The sequence below is a fragment of the Balaenoptera acutorostrata genome, chromosome 10 (assembly GCF_949987535.1).
Source record: "Balaenoptera acutorostrata chromosome 10, mBalAcu1.1, whole genome shotgun sequence".
NCBI classification, from domain to species: Eukaryota; Metazoa; Chordata; class Mammalia; order Artiodactyla; family Balaenopteridae; genus Balaenoptera; species Balaenoptera acutorostrata.
Window position 1 is genome coordinate 36,725,669 of NC_080073.1, and position 24,296 is coordinate 36,749,964.

At 39.6% G+C, this 24,296-nt stretch overlaps 1 protein-coding gene across 27 annotated transcripts in view; it reads left to right on the top strand.

The window, feature by feature from the left end:
• The window catches only part of PBRM1 (polybromo 1), a 106,737-nt gene extending 86,203 nt beyond the window's left edge, over positions 1-20,534 (top strand). For 11 of the 27 annotated variants that reach the window (XM_057555028.1, XM_057555022.1, XM_057555023.1 and 8 more), the window contains 8 exons: positions 3,633-3,816; positions 4,409-4,619; positions 5,253-5,454; positions 8,781-8,945; positions 12,335-12,490; positions 15,537-15,607; positions 15,719-15,935; positions 17,685-20,534. In XM_057555028.1, the coding sequence (XP_057411011.1) occupies positions 3,633-3,816; positions 4,409-4,619; positions 5,253-5,454; positions 8,781-8,945; positions 12,335-12,490; positions 15,537-15,607; positions 15,719-15,935; positions 17,685-17,857 (1,379 nt within the window). In that variant the 3' untranslated portion in view covers positions 17,858-20,534. The remainder of the gene's footprint in view (positions 1-3,632; positions 3,817-4,408; positions 4,620-5,252; positions 5,455-8,780; positions 8,946-12,334; positions 12,491-15,536; positions 15,608-15,718; positions 15,936-17,684) is intronic. The other 16 variants (XM_057555040.1, XM_057555041.1, XM_057555045.1 and 13 more) reach the window with 3 other exon arrangements.
• Positions 20,535-24,296: the final 3,762 nt, after the last annotated feature.

The window sequence follows — 24,296 nt, forward strand, 5'->3', positions numbered from 1 at the left end:
ACTTTAAAAAAGAAGATTAAGTAATAATAAAAAAATAGAATTACCTTAGGATAAATTTAACAAGGTATTGCCACAGTTGTATAAAGAAAGTTTTTTAGTGCTACTTTTAATGCATTTAAAAGGGAATGCTTGGACTTCCCTGGTAGCACAGTGGTTAAGAATCCGCCTGCCAGTGCAGGGGGCACAGGTTCAAGCCCTGGTCCGGGAAGATCCCACATGCTGCAGAGCAACTAAACCCATGCACCACAAATACTGAGCCTGCGTTCTAGAGCCCGTGAGCCACAACTACTGAAGCCTGTGCACCTAGATCCCGTGCTCCACAAAAAGAGAAGCCACCGCAATGAGAAGCCTGCGCACTGCAACGTAGAGTAGCCCCTGCTCGCTGCAACTAGAGGAAGCCCGTGTGCAGCAACAAAGACCCAACACACCCGATCAATCAATCAGTCATTCAATGGAATGCTTGAACAAATTGCAAAGCATACCATGTGCTTGAATAAGAATTTTCTACATCATAGAGATGTTCATTCTCCCTAAATTAATCTTTAATGTGATCCCAATAGACATACCAATGGGAATTTTCTGTGAGAAAGTTGGGACTAAATAAACTGATTTTTTAACATCATGTAACAAAAGAAACAAAAATCAGGAAAATTCTGAAAAGCATGGTGAAGGGGAGAGTGTCTATCCTTACAGATACTAAAACATCCTAACACTATAATAATTTAAATTATTTATATGATATATGAATAAACAGATTATTTGAACAGAATAGAAACTTTAGCAGTAGACTCAAATATAATTTAATTTGTGATAAAAGTGGCATCCCAGGTAAGTGGGAAAAGGTGGATTTTTCTCTAAGTAGTATTTGGAAATTAAGTAGCCATTTGGAAAAAGTAAAATTGTATCCATCTCTTGTGTCAACTTCAAAATAAATTCCCAGATAAATCACAGGCGTAAATGAACCTAAAATGAAGTAGCAAAGATACCAAAAGAAGTGATGGGAAAGAAATTTTTATAACCTTTGACATAAAACCCAGAACTCATATAAGAAAGATGGATAAATTCAACTATATAAAAGTTTAAAATGTTTGGCAGAAGTAAAGACAGATAACAACTTTGGGAAGATATTTACAATGTATATCCTAGAAAAAGATCAAATTTCCCTCATATATGAAGAGCTCCTATAAACAATTAGTAAAAAAGATCAACATCCAATAGGAAAATGGGCAAAGATTAAGAGAGAGCAGAGAGAAGTTTATCAGTGGTTCTTAAAAGAAAATATGAACTTCAGCCAGTAGAGAAATGCAAATTAAAATTACCCAAATGCTGCTTTTTTTAAAATTACCTATCAAATTGTCAAAAAGTCATATGTTTACTAGTTGATAAGAATACAGGGAAGTGGCATTTGCCCACTTTGTGGTGGGTTTATGAATTAGCATAACCTCTATGGAAGGTAATTTGATAATACCTATAAAAATTAAAGTGTACATACCCTTTGACCCAGGTTTTGTACTTCTAGAAATTTATTCCTCAAATGTATTCATCCATGTGCAAATTGATATGTGTCTTTTTTGGGAGGGGGGCCGGGTTGGGTCTTCGTTGCTGCGTGCGGTCTTTCTCGAGTTGCATCAAGTGGGGGCTACTCTTTGTTGTGGTGCGCGGGCTTCTCATTGCGGTGACTTCTCTTGTTGCGGAGCACAGGCTCTAGGCACTTGGGCTTCAGTAGTTGTGGCTCGTGGGCTCTAGAGCACAGGCTCAGTAGTTGTGGTGCACAGGCTTAGTTGCTCTGCGGCATGTGGGATCTTCCTGGACCAGGGCTCGAACCCGTGTCCCCTGCATTGGCAAGCGGATTCCTAACTGCTGCACCACCAGGGAAGTCCGATATATGTCTTAAATTATTTATGTAAACATTGTTTTGCTTCAGTAGGAGAGCAAAAATTTGGAAACAACCTAAATATCCATCAGTGGGGAACTAGTTGAATAAATATATTAATACCAGCAGTGATCCTCAAGATTTATTATTTTGGAGCAAAATTTAGGTGTAAAACAATATAAGTGATATGCTACCATTTGTAAGTTTGTATGTGTGGTAAAATATAAATGTTGCACATAAAGTGCAATATTTTAACCATTTTTAACTGGACAATTCAGTGACATTAAATCCATTGACAGTATTGTACAACCATCACTGGAACACATCTAGAACTTTTCATCACCCCAAATAGAAACTCTGTACCCATTAAGCAATAACTACCCATTTCCACCTCTCCCAGTCCCTGGTAAGCACTGTTTTACTTTATTTCTCTATGAATTTTGCCTATTCTGGGTACCTTATATAAGTGGAATCATGCAAAATTTGTCCTTTTGTGTCTGACTTATATTACTTAGCATAAATAAAAAATTCTCAAGGTTCATCCATAGTGTAGCATGTATCAGAATTTTATTCCTTTTTAAGGCTGAATAGTATTTTATTGTATGTATATATAACATTTTGTTTATTCATTCATCTGTTGATGGACATTTGGGTGGTTTCTACCTTTGGGCCAATTGTTTATAATGCTGCTATGAACATTGGTGTATGAGTATCTGTTTGAGTCCCTGCTTTCAGTTCTTTTGGATATTTACCTAGAAGTAGAATTGCTGGATCAACTCTGTTTAACTTTTTGAGAAACTGCCAAACCGTTTTCCACAGCAGCTGCACCATTTTACATTACCACCAGTGATATACAAGGGTTCCAATTTCTCCACGTCTTTACCAACACTTGTTACTTTCTGGAGGTTTTGTTTGTTTGTTTGGCTTTTTTCCCTTTATAATAGCCATCCTAATGAATGTGAAGTGGTATTTCATTTCAGTTTTGATTTGTATTTCCCTAATGAGTAATGATGTGAGCATCTTTTCATGAGCTTATTGGCTATCTGTGTATCTTCTTTGGGGAAATGTCTGTTCAGATCCTTTGCCTATTTTTTGAGTTGTCTTGTTATTGCTGAGTTGTAGGAGTTCTTTATATATTCTGGATATTAGACTCTTACTAGAGATATAATTTGCAAATATATTCTGCTGTTCTATGTGTTGTCTTTTCACTTTGTGTCCTTTGAAAAACAGAAGTTTTTAATTTTGGTGAAGTCCAGTTTATCTTTATTTTCTTTGGTTGCTTGTGATTTTGATGTCACATTTATGAAACCATCGCCTAATAGAGGGTCACAAAGATTTACACCTATGTTTTTCTTCTAAGAGTTTTATAGTTGTAGCTCTTACATTAAGGTCTTTGATCCATTTTGAATTAATTTGTGTATATGGTATATGGTAGGCTTCCAGCTCCAGTCTTTTGCATGTGGAAATCCAGTTTTTCCAGCACTACTTGTTAAAAAGACTATTCTTTCCCCATTGAATTGTCTTGGCACCCTTGTTGAAAATCAGTTACCTGTAAAAACTCAGTTGTATGGGTTTATTTTTAGACTTTTAATTCTATTCCATTGACCTACATATCTATTCTTAACACCTGTGTATACCCTTTAAGTCTTCTAACTTGAATCATGTGAATATATTAATTCAAAAATAACACAAATTTAAAATAACTGTTAGCTATGACCACAATTTACTCCTTTAATTTCTCCCCAATTTTCTCTTTCAGGAAAGTGTGCTGTATTGTCATTCAAGGACTTCCTCTCCTGCAGGCCAACTGAAATTCCAGAAAATGACATTCTGCTTTGTGAGAGCCGCTACAATGAAAGTGACAAGCAGATGAAGAAATTCAAGGGACTGAAGAGGTTTTCACTCTCTGCTAAAGTGGTAGATGATGAAATATATTACTTCAGGTAAACTTGAAAAACTAAGGAAGAAAGAGCACTTCAGCTCCTAATAGTAAAACTGATATCAAAATAGCGTAGTCCAGGGTGGGTTTTTTCGTTGTATTTTTTATTAGGTCTTAAACCAGAGCAGTCGACATTTCAAATAGAAAATATTAATTCATTCAATTAAATATTAAAGGAAAATCCTCATAATCTGCTGAGATGTGATAACTGCTATAACAGTCCTCTTGGCGTTGACTTCAATAATTGTAATATGGAGGCAGAAGCCTTTGGTTCTGGTTCATAGCCTGTCTATTAACAGGTTGCACAGTTCTGTAGACTACGAAAATTCTTTTCACTATATATTGGCAACTAGATCTCAACTTTGCACCCAGTGCTTTTGTGGGTATTCAGCAGAATCCCTTAAAAACAAACATCTGTAAGTAGGTGTGACTATAAATATACGTTTTAATTCTTTCCCTTGCTGACTTAGAGTAGACATTGCAGATTGCAGGACGTTGCTTCTAGATATTAAGGCAGAACATTGCTTTCTGATCAATCCTGGAGTAGTGTTAGGTGATTTCATTTTATTTATTTGTTTTTATGTCACTTCTTTTAGAAAACCGACTGTTCCTCAGAAGGAGCCCTCACCTTTATTGGAAAAGAAGATCCAGTTGCTAGAAGCTAAATTTGCTGAGTTAGAAGGTGGAGATGATGATATTGAAGAGATGGGAGAAGAGGATAGTGAGGTCATTGAGCCTCCTTCTCTACCTCAACTTCAGACTCCCCTGGCCAGTGAGCTGGATCTCATGCCCTACACACCCCCACAGGTGAAGGTGACAAGTTCCTGTTACTTGTCTTATTTCCAGCTCTGGTTTGCAGCAAATTCAAACCCAAAAGGGAGGAGACATTCAGCCCCTATATTGTGGGAGCTTCAACCTAGAACGCTACAGGAAGGAACAGGTTTTTTTTTTTTCTCGATGCCACTAATAACTTAAAATTTAATATCTTTTTTTTTAAATTTCATAGACAGCTGGTTTTAGTGGCAGGTTTAGTTAGAAAGCTCTTCTTGCCTTGTATTGAAGGAAAGCAATAAGGAACTGCATCATTCTGTTACTCTATCTTTTATTGCTTGTATCTTTTTAGTCTCTCTTTCTTTAGGACCTCATCTTTTGGTTAAGGTGATACCTATTGGTATTTTTTTTTCATTTAGAGTTTTCTGAAGACTTGATTGTGAGGTCACTATTATAGATTGCAGTCATGGAATTCAGTGAAACTTTCATTTTTCTTATATGGTAAGAGGCAAGGAAGAGCTGTGTTTTGAACACGAGAATGGCCAGCTAGAAACTGAACATGTCTACAAAACAGTAGCTGTTGAGTCGCATGTTCCTGGCTTCCAGAATCCTTTAGCAATTGACCAGATGCAATGTTCTGATGCACTATAAGAGCTTTCTGTCTTACAGTCTACCCCAAAGTCTGCCAAAGGCAGTGCAAAGAAGGAAGGCTCCAAACGGAAAATCAACATGAGTGGCTACATCCTGTTCAGCAGTGAGATGAGAGCTGTGATTAAGGCCCAGCACCCAGACTACTCTTTTGGGGAGCTCAGCCGACTGGTGGGGACAGAATGGAGAAACCTTGAGACAGCCAAGAAAGCAGAATATGAAGGTAAATAGAGCGTAGGCACAACTGTCTGAGCTTTCTAAGCAAGGGGGTGTTTTCAGCAATGCACGTGCATAGACAGGTTGAATCTCTTGTTCTTACCACTTGCACGTGAACTTTGTGTTGGGGACTGTCTCAAATGGCTCCCATCCAGCAGTTTAAGTGTCAGCCTTGTCCTGACTGAGGAAGTGCTGCCTCTGACTTGGCCTCTGATCCTGGTGTGGTTTTTTTTTTTTTTACCCCCAAATTTCTCAAACAAATATTTAGCTATTAAAAATTGCATGATTTTTTTTCTTTCATTAAGTCCTGTAAGCACACATATGTTGAGCTGGGGAATGATTGTACAAGGATGTTAAATATAATTTTGGTTAAAATTCATCTGAAACGGGGCTTTCAAAATCAGTGATCTTCTGTTACGGCTCTCGATAAGCCATATGTATAAACTCCAGGCTGAGGCTTGGCTGAAGCGCTTGGTTTCCTAGGCCAGTCCTGGCCTGTGCTGCATTCATAGCTACTTTTAAGGTACTTGGGTTCTCTTTGATAAAGCTCAACTGCCTTCATTTTCCTTTTACTCTATAATTAAATCATTTGGGGCTATGAGCTATCATTCAAGGATTTGGTGGTTCTTAGCCATTAAGGACAACTACTTAAGAGAGATTTTTGGTTTTTTGTTTTTTAATATCAGGCATGACTTTAATAAAGAAATGAGTAATAAACATTAGATTAGGCAGGACTGTTGCCCTTAGAGCTGTACTTTTTTCCATTTGGAACTGTATATAATGCTTCATTTTGCCAGTTTAAAGCCCTCTCTCGATTGACCATAGTGATCACCATTACTCTTCTTGGCCAGGTCCAAATCCAGCAAGCATAAACAAATTAATTATCAAGGCTGCCTCCTTTATTACAGTTTATGGAGTTTCCAAAGAAACTCCTTTTTTAAAAAAACTAGTTTACTCCTTTCATTTATTACAGTTGATTTATTATTATAAAATTATCTGACAGGCTTCCCCATGGATCTTGTGCAGAACCCTAGTCCTACAAGATGTTCATTCAGAAAACATTTGTGGCAAAACCAGTTTGAGAAGCACTCCAAAAGCTTTCTCTCTTGGAAACTTAACAGTGCATATTGCCATATGAAAGTCTTTAAACCTATAGTAAATAACCTATTTTGTTCACCTGGCATTTTCTGAAACTTGATCAGGTATTCATGTAATATCTGCTAATATCCCGAAGAACTAATATTTCACAGAACATTCTTTGAGAAACCATAGTCAGTTCTATAAGAACCTAGAACTTTGGAGAGCTTTGGTATTTCTAACCTTAGTGGAAGTTAAGACCAGATATATCACTCAGTTGGAGAAGTGTTAGAAATGAAGCTCACATGGCTGTAAAGCCTGGTCCAGGACAAATGAAGCCAGTACTGCATGGCTAGTTATTCAGAGTGTGAACAAGAGCGAGGAATGTGTCTGGAGATGATGTAAAAGTAAAAATGCTGGAGCAGAACTGAAGAGAAGGAGAAATGATGGCTTCTGGGAAATTCTTCCAAATTCAAAGGAGAATCTGAAATTCAGTGAGAACTTAGTGAGAGGAGCTATATGACTCAGCAGTGTCTGCCTGAGACACAAAATCTGAACTTTTGGTGTTCAGACCCATTGAATTCAAAACCCAAAGTTTGGAGTTTGGCTGACTTCATTTAATAATTCTCTTTTCTAAGACAGCCCCAAAAGAACTAACAGGTAGCCAGTCCAATATTCCATCCACAGGCCTGAAATTTTCTTTTTTCAACTTCATTTTTTTGCTCTCCCATTTTACTGTGTCACTTGTGTAATGAAAATATGAGAACTTAATGTGGGAGTCTAGGTCATCAGTGTTTTTTTTACTGCTAGTTCAAGGAAATAGGTTGTTAAAATGGCCTTTGTCCCTCATGCTCATTGTACAGAGGATCTGTAAACTGGGACAGTGTAGTGAGTGATGACAAGTCTCTGCAGGTAACACTGTCGCAGCCGAGGAAACTTTGACTTGGTTGACTTTCACATTCTCACCCAAAGGAGGACTGGAGCTGTTGCTTCTTGATGCTCTTTAAAGCCATGTGACCTTGAGCTGTTTTCCCCTTCCTTAGATCAGCCAGCAGTAGCCTTTTGAATTCCTTGTTGAAGGATTAATGTGTGGCAGTTGGAGTTTGATACCAGGAATCAGGGCCGCAGGTTGCTGGTTCTCTCTGTATCCTTGGACAGGTCACTACCTGTCTCCAGTCTCAGTTTGCCCATGTGAAGAGTGGAGAGGAGTTCCTGTTTATGAACGGTGAAGCAAAATAAACCCTGTATTGTGGGAGCTTTGGGAATGCACATTTCTAGAGTTCTCTAGTAAGGGTCCAGCCTGCTAGCTCCCAAAAAGACTGGGAATGTGATTGTTGGGGCTACTGGCTATGGAGAAGCAGAAAGAGTAGCTCAAAGGAGTGAGGGGTGTAGCAGGGATGTTCCACAGCCCAGAACTGGCACAAGCTAATGCTCCTATTGCATTTGGATGAAATAAGTATGAATTCTGGAACTTTTGCTGATTTAGTATGATTTATGGTCAGTATTGAACTCAGCTTCAGGAAACCTGGTTCTGTCAGTACATTGTCCATTGCTTCATATGTGTATATATATTATTCCCTGCTTCTGATGACTGTAGCCTGGAGTATCATGCATTTTTTTCCCTTGGGGTTTATTAAACATGACCTCTTTGCTTCATTAGAATGTACAAATTAGCGTTTATTTTCCCTAAAACCTTGTGGAGGAGGCAGTAAGCTACTTTTCCCTTACAGAGTTAATTTTCTTCAGCTGCTAAACCTCATGACACTAATGACAAGAGTCCTCAAATCTTAGTAAAATTGGGTGCCAGGAATCAGGAAAATATAGTAAGTAACAGTTGTGCCAAAAATTACAATGGGCCATGGAATTGCTTCATGTTGAAATTATAAATAATTTGTAATGCTATTAATACTAGAATAATGGTAGCGCTTCTCATCTTCAGGGTGCCTTGTGAGATTAACCACGTTGGTTATGCTGGTGACGTTTTTAAATAAAATCTGTGCTTTCTGAATGTGTGTTGCAGTCTTAACATTCTTGAAATCTTTGCAGACCAGTTCTCAAGATGGGATAGGAAAGCTGGACTCTAGGTTACCAAGTGAAATCGGCCCGACTCCTCCTGTGTTGAGACTAGTCATCTACTGTTCCTTCCATTGAGACAGAACTGTTGCCTGTGTTTTTACTAGTCCTGTTGAATGCAATGGATGGTATTTTGAATTCCTGGGTTAAAAACAGAATTGAAAATCTGAAATGCCTTTACAGAGCGGGCAGCTAAAGTTGCTGAGCAGCAGGAGAGAGAGCGAGCAGCACAGCAACAGCAGCCGAGTGCTTCTCCCCGAGCAGGCACCCCTGTGGGGGCTCTCATGGGGGTGGTGCCACCACCAACACCAATGGGGATGCTCAATCAGCAGTTGACACCTGTTGCAGGTAAAAACAGGAGCTAAGACCATTTTTTTCCACTTTAAGAAATTCCTTCATTTTTTTTTTTCCTCCAACAAGGAGTAAGCCACAGTCTCTAGGCTTTTCTCATGACAGATTCCAAGTTTGAAGTCATCCATGTTGTCCTTATATCGCCTTTCCCTTATGGGCAATGCCTCCCCTCTGCCCCAGAAATGGGCCCTGGGCCCAACCCTGGGAATTGGTAGGGAGCAGCTCTTCCCTGGCTGTGGGCATGGTCTGGCGATATTCTCCACCGCAGACTGCTCTTGATAGAGTTCTACAGCAGAAAATATAAACAGACCCTGAATTCTGTTCTGGAGGGACTCCCAACAGAAAACACAAAACTAGTCTTTAGGTGGTGATGATTTTCCCATCTCATTCCAGTATTCAGTTTGCCTTGTTCTGCTGCAGCCATCCTTAAAAGACTGACCATTTAAAAGGATTTTTGACAATGAATTGTAAATCCTTTCTTGGTCACCAATGTGCATGACTGCTAAGTAGAATACAAAGTCCTTAATCAATTCATTGTGCCCACTCTGTAATGCTTTTCTATTTAATTACATTAAACTGCATTTTCTGTTAGTATCCCAGTCACATATTTTTAAAAAAAGAAAAGAAAAGATGAATGTGGTTTGCTTGTGTGTGTTGTCTCTGGTTCTGGTAGCCATAGCAAATTTGGCTGTTCTTGAATATTCTTGTCTGACGTGTCTCCAGTGAGAAGCCTGCAGACCACTTCTCGGGTCCCTCCTTCGTGATCTTTCTAAGCCTGGTGAGGTCCATTCAAGCTGTGTTTCTTCTTAAGCAAGCAGTCTGACCTCTTTTTGCAGGGAGTCCAAGATAGTGTTGCTCAAGACAGGCTCATTGGGATGCTGTTTTTGTTTTCGCTTTTTGGGTTTTTTTGTTTTTTTGTTTTTTGCTTTTTAAGGCAGAGTAGCATAGGATAACTTTTCCATTGTTGCTCCTACCTTTTGTGATGGCAAGTTCTCAAATGCACTATCGCTGAACTCAGCAGTTGCACTCGCCAAAGCACATCTGAATCATGGCTTTCAGTACTTTCAGTGTAACTGATGTTGATCTAACAAATCTCATAATCGCCTGCTCTATTCCATGGCCCATTTTGGTTAATGGGGTGCCAGAGGTTTTTAGAAATCAGACCTTGAACATGGGGACTTTGAAAGTTAGAATTCCCTCATTGACATTGTCTTTTGTTCTATTTGATGTGTGATATTATAGCACCGTGCCCTTGACTAAAAAGCCCAGGGACACATTAACAAAACGAATTCAAACAGCTAAAAACATTGAAAAACAGCAGCTGCAGCATTTTAGCTCCCTGTTGGGGAATAACATCACAGAGCTCTGATGGGTGAGGAGGATGGCCCCCTTCCAGAAAGCCCCTGCTCCATTATTAAAGCTTTTGCTGCCCAGACTTCTGGGCTGTGGGAGTGCAGGGCAAGCATTCTCTACAGTAACCAGTCTTTGGTCCACAGTGGGGACTTTGCAGCTTAAGAGGGTGATTTCTTATGGGTTTACAGGTTGCATAGGGCCTAAGTCTTAGCCTTGTTGCTGTCTGAGACCAGCTTTGCTTACAAGCATTGAAGCTCATTTGAACACATGTGACTGGGATAATAAATGCCAAAGTACAGTTTAATGAAGACAAGTGTCATGTCTTTCTATTCTTAATAATTTCTTCAACCACAGCCCGTGAAGGCTGCGTTCAGATGGGCTTTTGTAATTGAAAGCAAAGCCTCCTAACATTCTTGAATTCCCACCTACTTATCCTTAAAAGCTCTGTCTGGTGGTATGGTTAAAAGACAGTTTGGTAGCATTGGATCTCCTCATGTTTAAGATGATGGTGTCTGTTCAAAAGTAGTTTTACTCTCTGAACTCTCATTTTAAGAAAATGAAACTGATAATCCTGTTTTATGTACAGAGGTATTATTATTTAAAATTTGTTTTATTGGTTTGTGTAATTGTAAGTTTCTTAGCTTAGATATGACCAATGAGGCAAGCTGAATCAATCTCAGAACTTTCAGTAATTTTATAGCTTCAAAAGACTAAACTTTTATAAATAAATACCTTTCAAACAATTCTTCAGGGAAAGTCAAAGAGTAAAATTCTTAGAACCGGGAGTCTTCCACTGTTTCCAGAACCCCTCTACAAAGAGTATTATATAAAAAGGAGGTTTCACACCAATTCCTCAACCCCTCCCTTTGTGCAAGAAGCTGTGACCAAAGGTGATTGCATTTCGCGGGGAGCCTTGTGTTTTGTTCATTGTGATCATTTCAAATCCCAGAAAAATCAGGTTGTTTTTCTTGCTTAAAAAAATGTCATATGGCTTTAAAGTTCTTTTGATAGGTGAATCTTTGACATTTTGAAATTATCTTCTTCCTTTCACTCTTTTTGCCAAAAATACTTTTTTGAAATTCTTCCCTAGCCAGCAGAAAGTATTTTGTGTTGTGAAGATGCACTTTGAAAATAAAGGAATAAAAACCTCTGTTCACAGAAATTCTCTACCTCATTTAAAATGTTCCCTGTTAACTGAAGGTCTTTGTGAGGACATTTGTGCGCTTGGGGACAATGATGACAATTGGCCTTTTCTCATGTCAACAGAGCCTGATTCTCCAGCCATTCCTCCTAAGATCTGCGTGCAGGCTACTGAGTGAACTGGGCTTAGGTTGGCTGGCAGCCAGGGTGGGGGTGGGGAGTTAGGTTTTATCTTTATTTTATCATGTTTTGAGATCTAAAGATGAAACATCATTCATTGTGATGACTCTTAGCTGTTCCCCAGCTCAAGCTCAAGCATGATCCATTCTTACCAGCAGTGGTGGGGCTAAAAGGGAGGAGGAATGGACATAGAAGTCTTGAAAAATTCTTGCCGCCTCCCCCATGCTGGAGAACCATGCTTTGTGATCAGGGCTGTGCGCCTCATTCTCCTCCATTCCAGTTTCCCCTCATGTGTACCCGTGATAGGCATATGAGTGTGGGCATAGTGGAATGATGGGGTTTATACTGTTCAGTAGAATCGCAGTAGGCAGAACGGGTCTCTGTTTGAACACCTTGCAATAATCAAGACCTTGGGAAGGCTGTTACTGGAACTCCTCTTTATTATTATTTAACTGAAAACATGCAGCATATTTATCACAGGGAAATAACTACAAATAATAATGTACTAAGTACTAATTCATCCAGAAATGTATTTCATATTTGTAACTTTATATTTTGTTCATTATTGCACAAAATAATTGCACTAATTGCCGTTATATCATGCAGTACTAAGGGTGCTTTATTCATTAGTAGTGCATGGGGGGGGGGTTGTTATTACTTAGTTCATGTTGCATGTTAATGATGCATGTCTGAAATTTGTTGTGTCCTTCAAGGCATGATGGGTGGCTATCCGCCAGGCCTTCCACCTTTGCAGGGCCCAGTTGATGGCCTTGTTAGCATGGGCAGCATGCAGCCACTTCACCCCGGGGGGCCTCCACCCCACCATCTTCCGCCAGGTGTGCCCGGCCTCCCGGGCATACCACCACCGGGTAAGAACTTCATCCTCATTCACTCATTAATCTCATCTTCATATTCTCTTTTTCCTCCTTCAGCCATTTGTTCCAGGAGGTACCTGCTGCCCATGTGGGCAGGCCTTCCCTCACTGAGAATCCCAGGGATGTCAGCAGCAGGACCTGTCCTGTGTGTTGAGCAGGTGGCTCAGCACCTGTGCCCTTGAGCACCTGGCTGCCTAGCAGCAGCACAGGACACATGACAGAAACTAGACTCAGCAGATCAAGGGGCAGGAGGTGTACTCTAAAATCACTCAAACAATTTGACACATGCTCAGAAAGCCAAACACAGCCTAGGAGGTCATGCTGTGCTCTCTTTATCAGTGAATGAGGTTTCCCAAATTGCCAGTTGATATAAAAAGCAGTTTTTTGCTCCTGAGTACATTTCTTCTTCTGGTTCAATTCTTATCTCGAAGGGTGTTCTGTGTAGAGTCCCTGCTCCATCTTTTGCTTTTCAAACAGCCCCTCCCCTCTAAGGGAATTATAGAGTCGCTAATGTAGAACTCTTTAGAAATCTTCAGTCAGTCCTTCTAGGAACAGAAAGGAGGGAGAGAGCGAATTTGCCCTGAACGAGTTTTCTATATCTGAGTCCCCGAAGAAGCATGACATAACATTTAAAGAACAGCATAGCCCACCCTGCTACCTGGAGACACTGGTTTGTTTGTCAACAGAAGCTCAGAAGTTATGTCATATAGAAACATATAAATGGAGCCCAGAAATAGGTAGTTTTCCTTTACAATTAATTAGCAAATTTGAAAGATTATTATGAAAGGAAAATCACAAGTTCCCATATTAATTGCCATCATATGCAAAAAAAACTGACCCTTAGGTATCTATTTGGAGGGAATGTGACCTTAAGATGACTTGGAATAGCATTTGATCCATTGTCCAAAATATTAGCTAAAGGCCTGGCCCGGATGACAAAATGTAGAAACCCTTAGATTTGCTTACAACAGCATTGGATCTACCGATCCCGTGGCTATAAAGAGTTCCAAACAAAGCTTCAGAGGGTGTGCCCAGCAGTGTGTAAGGTGAGCGAACCTGATGGCTTGGCCTAGAGTCTCCAGTAACACTCTTTGTGATGTGAGTGTTGCTTAGAGAATGGCCATAACTCCACAGAAGTGTTTGATCCAGACACACCCAGAGGAGGAAATGTTCGTGGGCGTGGATGCTTCATTATGGAAGTGGTGGACTGTGTGTGAGTTGCTGTTGCAGCAAGTGTCAGTCATAAAATGGGTGTGCTCCTGTGGCAGGTGGAGTTGTCCTTAATTCTGTGCCCTCTCCCCTTGGCAAGAGTATCTGACTGAGCAGTGAGACTAAGCTGGAGTTAACTCCCAGGTGCGTGTGCTACTCAGCGGGAGTCATACCGAAGGCCAGTACCCTCTAGGTAACTGGTCTTTTGGTGGGTATTGGGAGGCAGATGTCTCCCTTTGCCCCTTTTTCAGATTCTAAATGCATTTGAAGGAAGCACAACACACCTGATGATAAGGAGACAGGGAAGAACCCCTCTTAGTGTCTACACACACACGTCTGATCAGGCTTTGAGGAGAGGGAGATTCAGTGAGCTCCTCTGGTGACTCAGCCCGCATTCTCACCAGCTGCCCCCTGGCATGGCATTTGTAAACAGAGGACACATAGGGGGGTTGGTTGCTGATTTGTTTGTGCTGCCCTGCAGAGATTGACACAGGCACCTCATGGAGGCCCACTGTGTTGTGAAATCTAAGGTGGGTGAGTGTCCTAGGGGGACAGGGGTTAATAATATGTTGCTGGAGCAGCAACTTACCCACCGCAACCTCTTCACTCACTCACAAATGATCACTAAGATCCTATTCTTATGATTCAAGTACCCTTCTGGGTTCTTGGAATATAAAAATCCCTGCTTTGTAAACAGAAAGCTTGTTTTCACTTAGTATTTTCTCTCTTACAAACATCTAATACTTCTTGGAAGTGGTATTTAGCAATTCTGAACCTTAGAATAGTGGGTTGGTTCTGCCTGGTTAAAATACCAACATTTTGAATCCAGAGAAACTATAGAATATGAAGTTAGCTCCTGTTGATTCTTCTGTGCAGCCAGCTGGACTTGTTTAAGGTTTAAGCAGTAGCTCACCAGGGTTTTGATTGTAGTTTGTTAGTTTTTAATGAACTGGGTCCCTTACCTATTGCTCTGTTTTATGAGACTAGGAAATGGATGGTCCTGAGATTAAAATAGCCCCAGACGCTAAATTTAAGACATCATGTTATTATCAACTAGGACCTATGAGACAGAACTTGCTTGTGTGACAGAAATTGCTTGTGAGGAGTCACCAAGGGAAGTTTATACAAAGTCCAAATATAGTAGGACCATGGAATCTTTCTCTTTCCCTTTGTCATTTTGCATTTGAAGTGATAGCACCAAGGCTCCTCTGTTTCCAGATGATCCCTTTTCAAAGTGCTGGTCTATCAAATGGCAATGGCCCCTCTCTGCCAACATTAGTGACTCCAGTTAGAACCAGAGGTGCTGGTGGCCTGTGAGAGGACAGCAAGAATGTGCCTCCAGCCTCCACAAAGATCATTTAATGTGCGCTTGCACAAACCTCTTCCCTTATGTCCCTGCTGTCCTAACACATTGCATACAGCTGAGCCTGGTTGCAATGCCATTACTGCTGAAATTAAACACGGGCTTCAGTTGCAGGAAACTGTGTTGTCAAAAGAAAAATACCTTGAAAATATAGTTGTATTCTGACTGTAGCTTACCTAGGGAAATACTAGAATTTTATGCAGGGTTCAAATTATTTCTAAGCCATGAATAATTAATGTACATCTGACAAATTGTCCTAGCTTTGTATTTAAAGTACCTAGAAAACAAAAGAACATGAATTTTCTATATGAATGCTACATCCTGTTTTGGGTGCTTAGGGTTCCTATCCACGAAGACTCAGGGCAGAGATCATAGGCTTGCATTATAAATGGCCTTTCTTATCAGACAGTAATTTTTCATTCTTCTCAACCCAGAGCCTCTAATTGTGCCTGTAATTCTGAATTATAGGTGTGATGAACCAAGGAGTGGCCCCTATGGTAGGGACTCCAGCAGCAGGTGGAAGTCCATATGGACAGCAGGTGAGCCTCCAAGTTGGATCTTCTAGGACTCAACAGAATTCAAGTTACCCTCTTTCTCAGAGCATGCACTGAGTATTTTTTTTCCCTCACCATGTGTCTGTGCTCTTTCAGGTAGGTGTTTTGGGGCCTCCAGGGCAGCAGGCACCACCTCCATATCCTGGCCCACATCCACCCGGCCCCCCTGTCATACAGCAGCCAACAACACCCATGTTTGTGGCTCCCCCACCGAAGACTCAACGGCTTCTCCACTCAGAGGCCTACCTAAAATATATTGAAGGACTCAGTGCTGAGTCCAACAGCATTAGCAAGTGGGACCAGACCCTAGCAGGTAAGGAGAGTCCTTCTCAAGAAGCCTTTCGAAATCCATGCTTTATCAAAGTCCTCTCGCTGCTATGGACCTATTATATCATAGGATAAACATCCATTATTCTTATACAGGCATACATTGTTTTATTGCACTTTGCTTCGTTACTCTTCTCAGATACTGCATTTTTTACAAATTGAAGGTTTGTGGCAATGTGTCAAGCAAGTCTGTCGGCACCATTTTTACAATAGCATGTGCTCACTTCGTGTTTCTATGTCACATTTTGGTAATTTTCACAATATTTCAAACTTTTTCATTATTACTATATTTGTTTTGGTGATCTGAGATCAACAATCTTTGATGTTACCATTATAAAAAGATTACGACTTGCTGAGGGCTCAGATGATGGTTAATATTTTTTTAGCAGTGTAGTCTTTTTTAATTAAGGTACGTACATTGTTCTTTTAGACATGATGCTATATTGCATACTTAATAGACTACAGTATAGTGTAAACATAACCAAAAAATTCATGCGACTCACTTTATTGTGGTGATCTGGAACCAAACCTGAGGTATGCCTTAAATTGTATATTTAGTAGAAGGGTTTGGAGCGTCTTTGTATATTGACATTACACACTGAAAATGTTTTTTTGCTGAGTTTCAAAGCTTAGTTTTGTCATAAATATCTATGCCATCTTCTTAAGTATATTCTGAATTTTTTCAATTATTTTTCAGGCATTTGGGCATAGCATAGGTGGATTTGGGTAAATTAAAAATTATTTCACCTCAATTTTTAAAAAAGAAAAATAATATTGGAAGACATGTTTCTATTAACCTATCAAGTTTATTCATTTAGTTCAGCAGGCTCAGCATATTTTCAGTACTTACTAAAATAACTTGCCTAGTTTCTGGAAAGAAATTTGGAAGTTTCTGTTCATTTTTCATTTCTACGCCAAATTTGATCATTTGATTCCTTTAAGAGTAGTAGGTGATTTTCCCTTTCTTCACATTTACCTTTTTAGGAATTTTTGTTAATATTGGAGTAACTATTAAATATTAATGATCAGATCTTTTAGATGTTCGTACAACTTTTATGTTCCCATTCTAGCAATTATGTTATCTTGTGCAGCTGTTTTGTGAAGTAATTGTTAGAAATTAGATAATTTCTAGGACTTCCCCGGTGGCACAGTGGTTAAGAATCCGCCTGCCAATGCAGGGGACACGGGTTCGAGCGCTGATCTGGGAACATCCCACATGCTGCAGTGCAGCTAAGCCCGTGCGCCACAACTACTGAGCCTGTGCTCCAGAGCCCGTGAGCCACAACTGCTGAGCCCGCGAGCCACAACTACTGAAGCCTGCGTGCCTAGAGCCCATGCTCCACAACAAGAGAAGCCACCGCAATGAGAAGCACGCGCACCGCAACAAAGAGTAGCCCCCGCTCACCGCAACTGGAGAAAGCCCGCACACAGCAACGAAGACCCAATGCAGCCAAAAATAAATAAATTAATTAATTAATTTTTAAAAAAAAGACATGAGATAATTTCTAAACTGCAAAGTGTAAAACGAGACATCCTTGGCTAGGTAGTCTCATACCTAAGTAAAATAGTTTTCTAAAAACCAAGATGCCTAATAAAACAATATAAGAAATTTGCTTGGAAATATTCTGCAGAGTTAAAATTCATAATATTCAATAAATAATGTTTCATGTTTTAATAAATCTGTCAGACCTTAGGACTGATATTTGTATTTCTCTGTCTGCACTTTAATTTTCAGCTCGAAGACGCGATGTCCATTTGTCAAAAGAACAGGAGAGCCGACTCCCCTCTCACTGGCTGAAAAGTAAAGGGGCCCACACCACCATGGCAGACGCCCTCTGGCGCCTTCGGGATCTGATGCTCCGAGACACCCTCAACATTCGCCAAGCATACAATCTAGAAAACCTTTAATCACATCAATTACGATTCTTTTATAGAAGTATAAAGAGTTTTGTGGAACAGTAGCCATTTTAGTTACTGGGGGTGGGGGGAGGAACAAAGGATGATAATTTTTATTGCATTTTATTGTACATCACAAGGCCATTTTTATATAAGGACACTTTTAATAAGCTATTTCAATTTGTTTTTGTTATATTAAGTTGACTTTATCAAATACACAAAGACTTTTTTTTGCATATGTTTCCTTCGTTTAAAACCAGTTTCATAATTGGTTGTATTTAGACTTGGAGTTTTATCTTTTTACCTGTTGCCATAGAGCTGAAACCATCAAAGGTTTTTTGTCTTGGCTTGGGGTTTTTGTTTCTTGTTTTTTTTGGTTTTTTGTTTTTGTTTTTTTTAAATAACAAACAAAATGGAAAAAAAACACACAAAAGAGTTTACAGATTAGTTTAAGTTGTCAATGAAATGTGAAGTTGGCCCTAGTTTACATCTTAGAGAGGGGAGTGTCCTTGTGTCTGTTCACGTGCCTAAATATCTTAAGCCACTTTTGCAAGAACTGTTTCTTCCAGGTAGAGTGAAAAGTTGTTAGCTGGATTGTAGATGTTTGGCCGACACGGCACATTTGCTCTAGTAACTCAGAAATCTGAAGTCAGCACTGTGCACTCTTCTGCAGCTAATGCAGCTCCCGGACACCTGGAGGGACAAAGCGCTTTTTCTTGTGCTGAGTTAGACATCTATGGTGTCAGTTATTTTTGCAGAACATGTGCACGACCCTGAATTATATTTAGTCTTGGCAGGTAAGTTTAAGGGTACTTTTGATCTTTTTGTAATGAATTCACAATTTATGCCTATACATGTTAGGTGATTTAAAACTTTAAATCTCTTATATTGCAAATCATTGAAGTTCATCTTGAAGAAAGTATTGAGGTGTGCTGGAGGTGATTTATTTTTAAACATAACACCTAACCTAACTTAGGGAAGGGAGTGCATTAACCAGATATGGGCTGTGTCAGAAGCATAATTGTAAAAGGCTGGATTGCCTGCATATGCAAGTATGTTTTAGTATTCTTTATTTCCTCATCAGATCTGGCTTTTTTTTTTTTCTTTTTCTCCTAAGTTTCAGGGTTGTAATTCTCAACCAGAAATTTAAGACTTTATAAAATAATTTTAAAATTCAGCTTGTGCTTTTGAATTTCAGGAGAAGGAAATCATAATTTAAGAAAATGCTCACTAAAAAGACCATTACAGATCCCAAACACTTAGGTTTGATGACCCTGTCTCTCATATATGACTCTGGAAAAAAACATATGGAGGCAGTATATAATGCTTAGGTGGAAAGCATCAAATATGGAACAGTATTTCACTCAGCGTTTTTGAAACCTGCTTTATTGTAATAAGGTGGTTGCCATTGTGGTGGAGCTTCCACTGCTGTTTGTAAATTGAGAGTGACTCTCAGAGGATACTTTTTTTCTTTTAATCTGGTATGAATCAATACCTGGATATTTAATTACCATTCTTACTAAATCATGGGGAAGGAAGAGTTTAGAATGGAAAAAAGTCTCTTGTATCTAGATACTTTAATTACAGGAGGTCCTTATAACTTAAATGCCTATAAGTCAACCACTGGATCTCAATTTGCATCAAGTATTTTAAACAGTTCTGAATTTTAAAAAATGTTTTGCAGTAGTATATCAGTATCTTATTGTTAAACTGAATCAGATAAAGAAATCTTCAGTTCTTGGTTATTTGGGCCATTGAATCATCATGGACTGTATAATACAATCAGATTATTTTATTTCTAGACATCCTTGAATTACACCAAAGAACCTGAAATTTAATTTTGGTTAAGTTATTTATTTATTTCATGCACCCGTCTTATTTCCCTTTTTAAGGTCTGGAAGAGACTTCTTTGGGAAGACTCTAAAAACTCTTCACTGTGGTCTATGTGGGGCATTAGAAGCCAGAGCACTCCTCCTCCAGGCTCCTTCTCAGTGTCTGGAGGTGCTGTAGGAACCATAGATCCAGCCAGGGGCTTCCCTAAGGCAGTGCAGAGCCGGGCCAGGGGGCCATTAGGCAGGCCCTAATTAAAAAAGAAAAAAGCTCTATGTATTTATTTTAGAATCATGTCTTTCTGTATATTAACTTGGAGAATGTCAATTAATATTTTAGGATATAAGATTTGAGGTCAGCCATCTTCCAAAAAAGAAAAGAAAAAGAAAAAAAAAAAAAAAAAGCCCTGACTTTAAAAGGTACATGTGAACTATACATCTTGTTTTTCATGAGTTTTAGGAACTGTAGTGATATGGCTTAGAAAGTATAATGGCCTAAATGTTTTCAAAATGTAAGTTCATGTGGAAAAGAATTTTGTTTATGTGTGGAAAAAGACCTATAGGTTTAAAATAGTATGTCAGCCAACTGATTTAAAAGGCCTTGAATTGCTTTGTTTTTGAACCCACCCTTTTCTTCCTATGAGGAAGAATTAAGAGGGGACTCTTCTTTGTGTAAAATCTCCAAATTGGTGTTGTTGACTTTTGAACTTAAACATTTTCAGACTTGATTAAAACTTGGTTTATTCTAATTTCTGTATCGAAAGAGGTTTAAGTGATAACTAGTCTTATAATATGTATGTATCATATGTTTGTTCATCTAAAGCTTTTTAATCCAAATAAAAATGGAGTTTGCAAAGTGATTTGGATTAACCAGGTTTGGTTGTTCTGTTAAAGCTTGTGTCAGATGTTAGTTTCAAGTAGGTTTAATTCCTGCAGGCCTTGATTTTATGTTGACAGGGATATGGCTGCCAATTTAAAGGAAGAGAGCTCCTTGGGTAGAGGCAAAAGTCAGTGTCCAGACCCTGATCCAAGGCTTAGGCTGCATTAACACAGAAGCCGAATGTAGTCACACTGCAGCCTGACTTGCCCATGCCAAGCCTCTCAGACTGGCAATCAAGGATTCCTAACATGTCCTCAGCATGAGCAGAAATGCAGGTTGAAGTTCAAATTGCAGAGGGAGTTGTTACTGATGGTGGAAGGTAAGGCAAGCATGTCCTATATCATAAATCAGTGTAATCCATTTCAAATAGCTGTGTATGGCCAGAAGAGACAAGTGGCCCGGGTATGTTTTTATCATGCTTATAATCTCTTAAGACATGACCTCACTTTTAATAGAAGGTGTTGGTAAAATCAGCCGTTTTCCTCTAATATCACTTTTTGAGCAAAGAACTGTTCCAGGTGCCTTTTACAGTCTTCCAGAGAATTGACATTTTTTCCATGAAGAGAATTTTGTAAAGACCGAAATAAATGGAAATACGCAGGAGCAATATCTGGTGAATACGACGGATGAATTAGAATTTCCCAGCAAGCTGTAACAGTTTTTTGTCTGGTCATCGAAACGTGCGGTCTTGCGTTATCCTGATGGAAGATTATGCGTTTTCTGTTGACTAATTCTGGATGCTTTTCGTCGAGTGCTGCTTTCAGTTGGTCTAACTGGGAGCAGTACTTGTTGGAATTAATCGTTTTGTTTTCTGGAAGGAGCTCATAATAGAGGACTCCCTCCCAATCCCACCATATATACAACATCACCTTCTTTGGATGAAGACCGGCCTTTGGTTGGTTGGTGGTGGTTCATTTAGCTTGCCCCACGATCTCTTCCGTTCCACATTATTGTACAGTATCCACTTTTCATCGCCTCTCACAATTTGTTTTAAAAATAGAACGTTCTGGCTTCCCTGGTGGCGCAGTGGTTAAGAATCCGCCTGCCAATGCAGGGGACACGGGTTCGAGCCCTGGTCCGGGAAGATCCCACATGCTGCAGAGCAACTAAGCCCGTGCGCCAGAACTACTCAGCCTGAGCTCTAGAGCCCACGTGCCACAACTACTGAAGCCCACATGCCTAGAGCCCGTGCTCCGCAACAAGAGAAGCCACTGCAATGAGAAGCCCGCACGCTGCAACTAGAGAAAGCCTGCTTGCAGCAACGAAGACCCAAAGCAGCCAAAAATAAATAAATAAATTTTTTTAAAAAATAGAACATTCTCGTTACGTCTAAGTAGAGAATTGCATGCGGAAATACAGTCAAGAAGGCTTTTTTCACTTAAATTATGGAACCCAAACATCAAAGCAATTAACATAACCAAGCGGTGATTTTCAATGCTTGATTTGGATATTTTTGAGTATGTCAGCTGTCTCACACATGGTATAACGTTGATTGTTCTCAGTGTCTCAATTTGATCACTATCAACTTCAGTAGGTCTACCTGACCGTGGAGCATTGTCCAGCGGGAAATCTCCAGCACAAAACTTCGCTAACCGCTTTTGACATGTTCGATCACTCACAGCACCTTCTCCACACACTGCACAAATCTTTTTATGTGTTTCAGTTGCGTTTTTACTATTCTTGAAATAATAAAGCATAGGGATTTCCCTGGTGGCGCAGTGGTTGGGAATCCACTTGCCAATGCAGGGCACACGGGTTCTATCCCTGCTCTGGGAAGATCCCACATGCCTCGGGGCAACTAAGCCCGTGCACCACAACTACTGAGCCTGTGCTCTAGAGCCCATGAGCCACAACTACTGAAGTCCACGCACCTAGAGCCCGTGTTCTGCAACAAGAGAAGCCACTGCAAGGAGAAGCCCTCACATCGCAACGAAGAGTAGCCCCCGCTGTCCACAGAGAAAGCCCACGCGCAGCAACAAAGACCCAACGCAGCCAAAAATTTTTAAAATTTATATAAAAAAGAAATAATAAAGCATAATACGTGGAAAATGTTGCTACCATCTTCAATATTAAAATGGCTGCACAAAAATTCACCAATTTTGATTTTTTTTTTTTAATGCACCCTGATATGAGACCTGTCATAATACAGTCTAACAAAATTGTTTCGAATGAAGTTAAAGACAACTAAGCGCTACTGGAGCCATCTTATGGGAAAAACCGAATGAACTTTTTGGTCAACCGAATACTTTCCGTATCCATTCAGATGATAAAATGAAGCTCCAAAGCCCACGTTCTTTGTCTAACACCCCAATGGAGGTAGACTTCTAGCAATAAATGCTAATTAGATTTTTGTCATTCTAAAGTATTGTGGTTTTTGAAATGCAAGTTATTAAATTGTTTGCCTTGTAGTTCACAGTAGGGGGCACTGCAGTTCTGTAAGCAGCATATGAGAGCATTGCTCTTTAAATTATTGAAGTTCCCTTAAATAATCCTAGTGTCTGATAAGTGGGATAGAGTCATATTCCTTAGTAGAACTGTTAAAAAATTGAGGCAAAGTTAAAAAGCTTGCACCTTGGTTAACAAAAATTAGTTCTGTAGCATCCAAATTAATATGCTTTGAAAGTATCTTCAATTTAATACAATTGCTTTGCTAGTCTGCTTGCCTTAAAGTCAGACATTGTTGTGTCGTCTTCAAAGCTTCGTTGTCTTAAATAAATTGGCACTCCAATACATATATTTTAGAAAGATGAAGAAAACTCTAGGGAAGTTTAGCACAAATTTCAGACTAGAGATTCTCCCTGAGATGGAGGCAGCGGGATAGGCCAGGGAAGGAAACCACAGCAGACACAGAAGTTAGCTGATGGTTTTATTAGCATTTACAACTATTCTTTGTAAAAGGTATGTATGTTACATATGCTCTTTACGTATGTACAAAATATTAAACTTCTAAAACTGGGGTTGGGGGAACAAATGGGAGTTAAGGCCACAATTTAAATTCACTATGCAGCAGTCTAGTCACTAAAAGTAACTATGAGGTTTAGGGTCACCAGGAATGCTTGAGGTAACAAAAGCGCACATGAGAACTACCTTCCTCTCCCTGGTGCTGTTGGTCATCACTGGTCTTCATACTCAAGCTACCTCTGAGCAGTGACTCATTAGTGCTTTAATGAGATCTGAGTAGTCAGTGGCTCCTTATTTATACTGGATTGGTTCTAACATAAATGGACTGACTTAAATTAGAAAAAAAAAAATCCCTTAGAACAATTTGTTTGTGGCAGAGATCATTAACTTGAGGATACCCTGTGGCCTTAAGCATCTGCTTCTTTATTCATGAGCAATAGTTAGAAACTATTTTGAAACTTAGTCTTCCTTAATATGTATATATTTTCTTGTTTGAAAAGATGTTGGATATGGTTATCCAAACATGGAAAGATGCCTTTGCTTTTTCTACCAACTGATCCAAACTTATTCTGGATCAGATTGGAAAATCTCTCCCTATAGATTGAGCCTCTGATTTAGCTCAAGTCTATGGTTGCTTTATGCTGTGAAGATTCACTTTCTTTGGGAAGGAGCAGTGTCTTTATCTTTAGCAGCTAGATGAAAGCAACATCTTCATCTCAGAGGGGAGTGAAACGTGTTGCTCCCCAGTCCTCATGGAGGTCCAGCCCTTGTATGTTAGTGGAGCCAAGCAAGGTAAGGGGTTGTCTGTGTTCACAAGAGCACTTAACATGAGTAACGTATG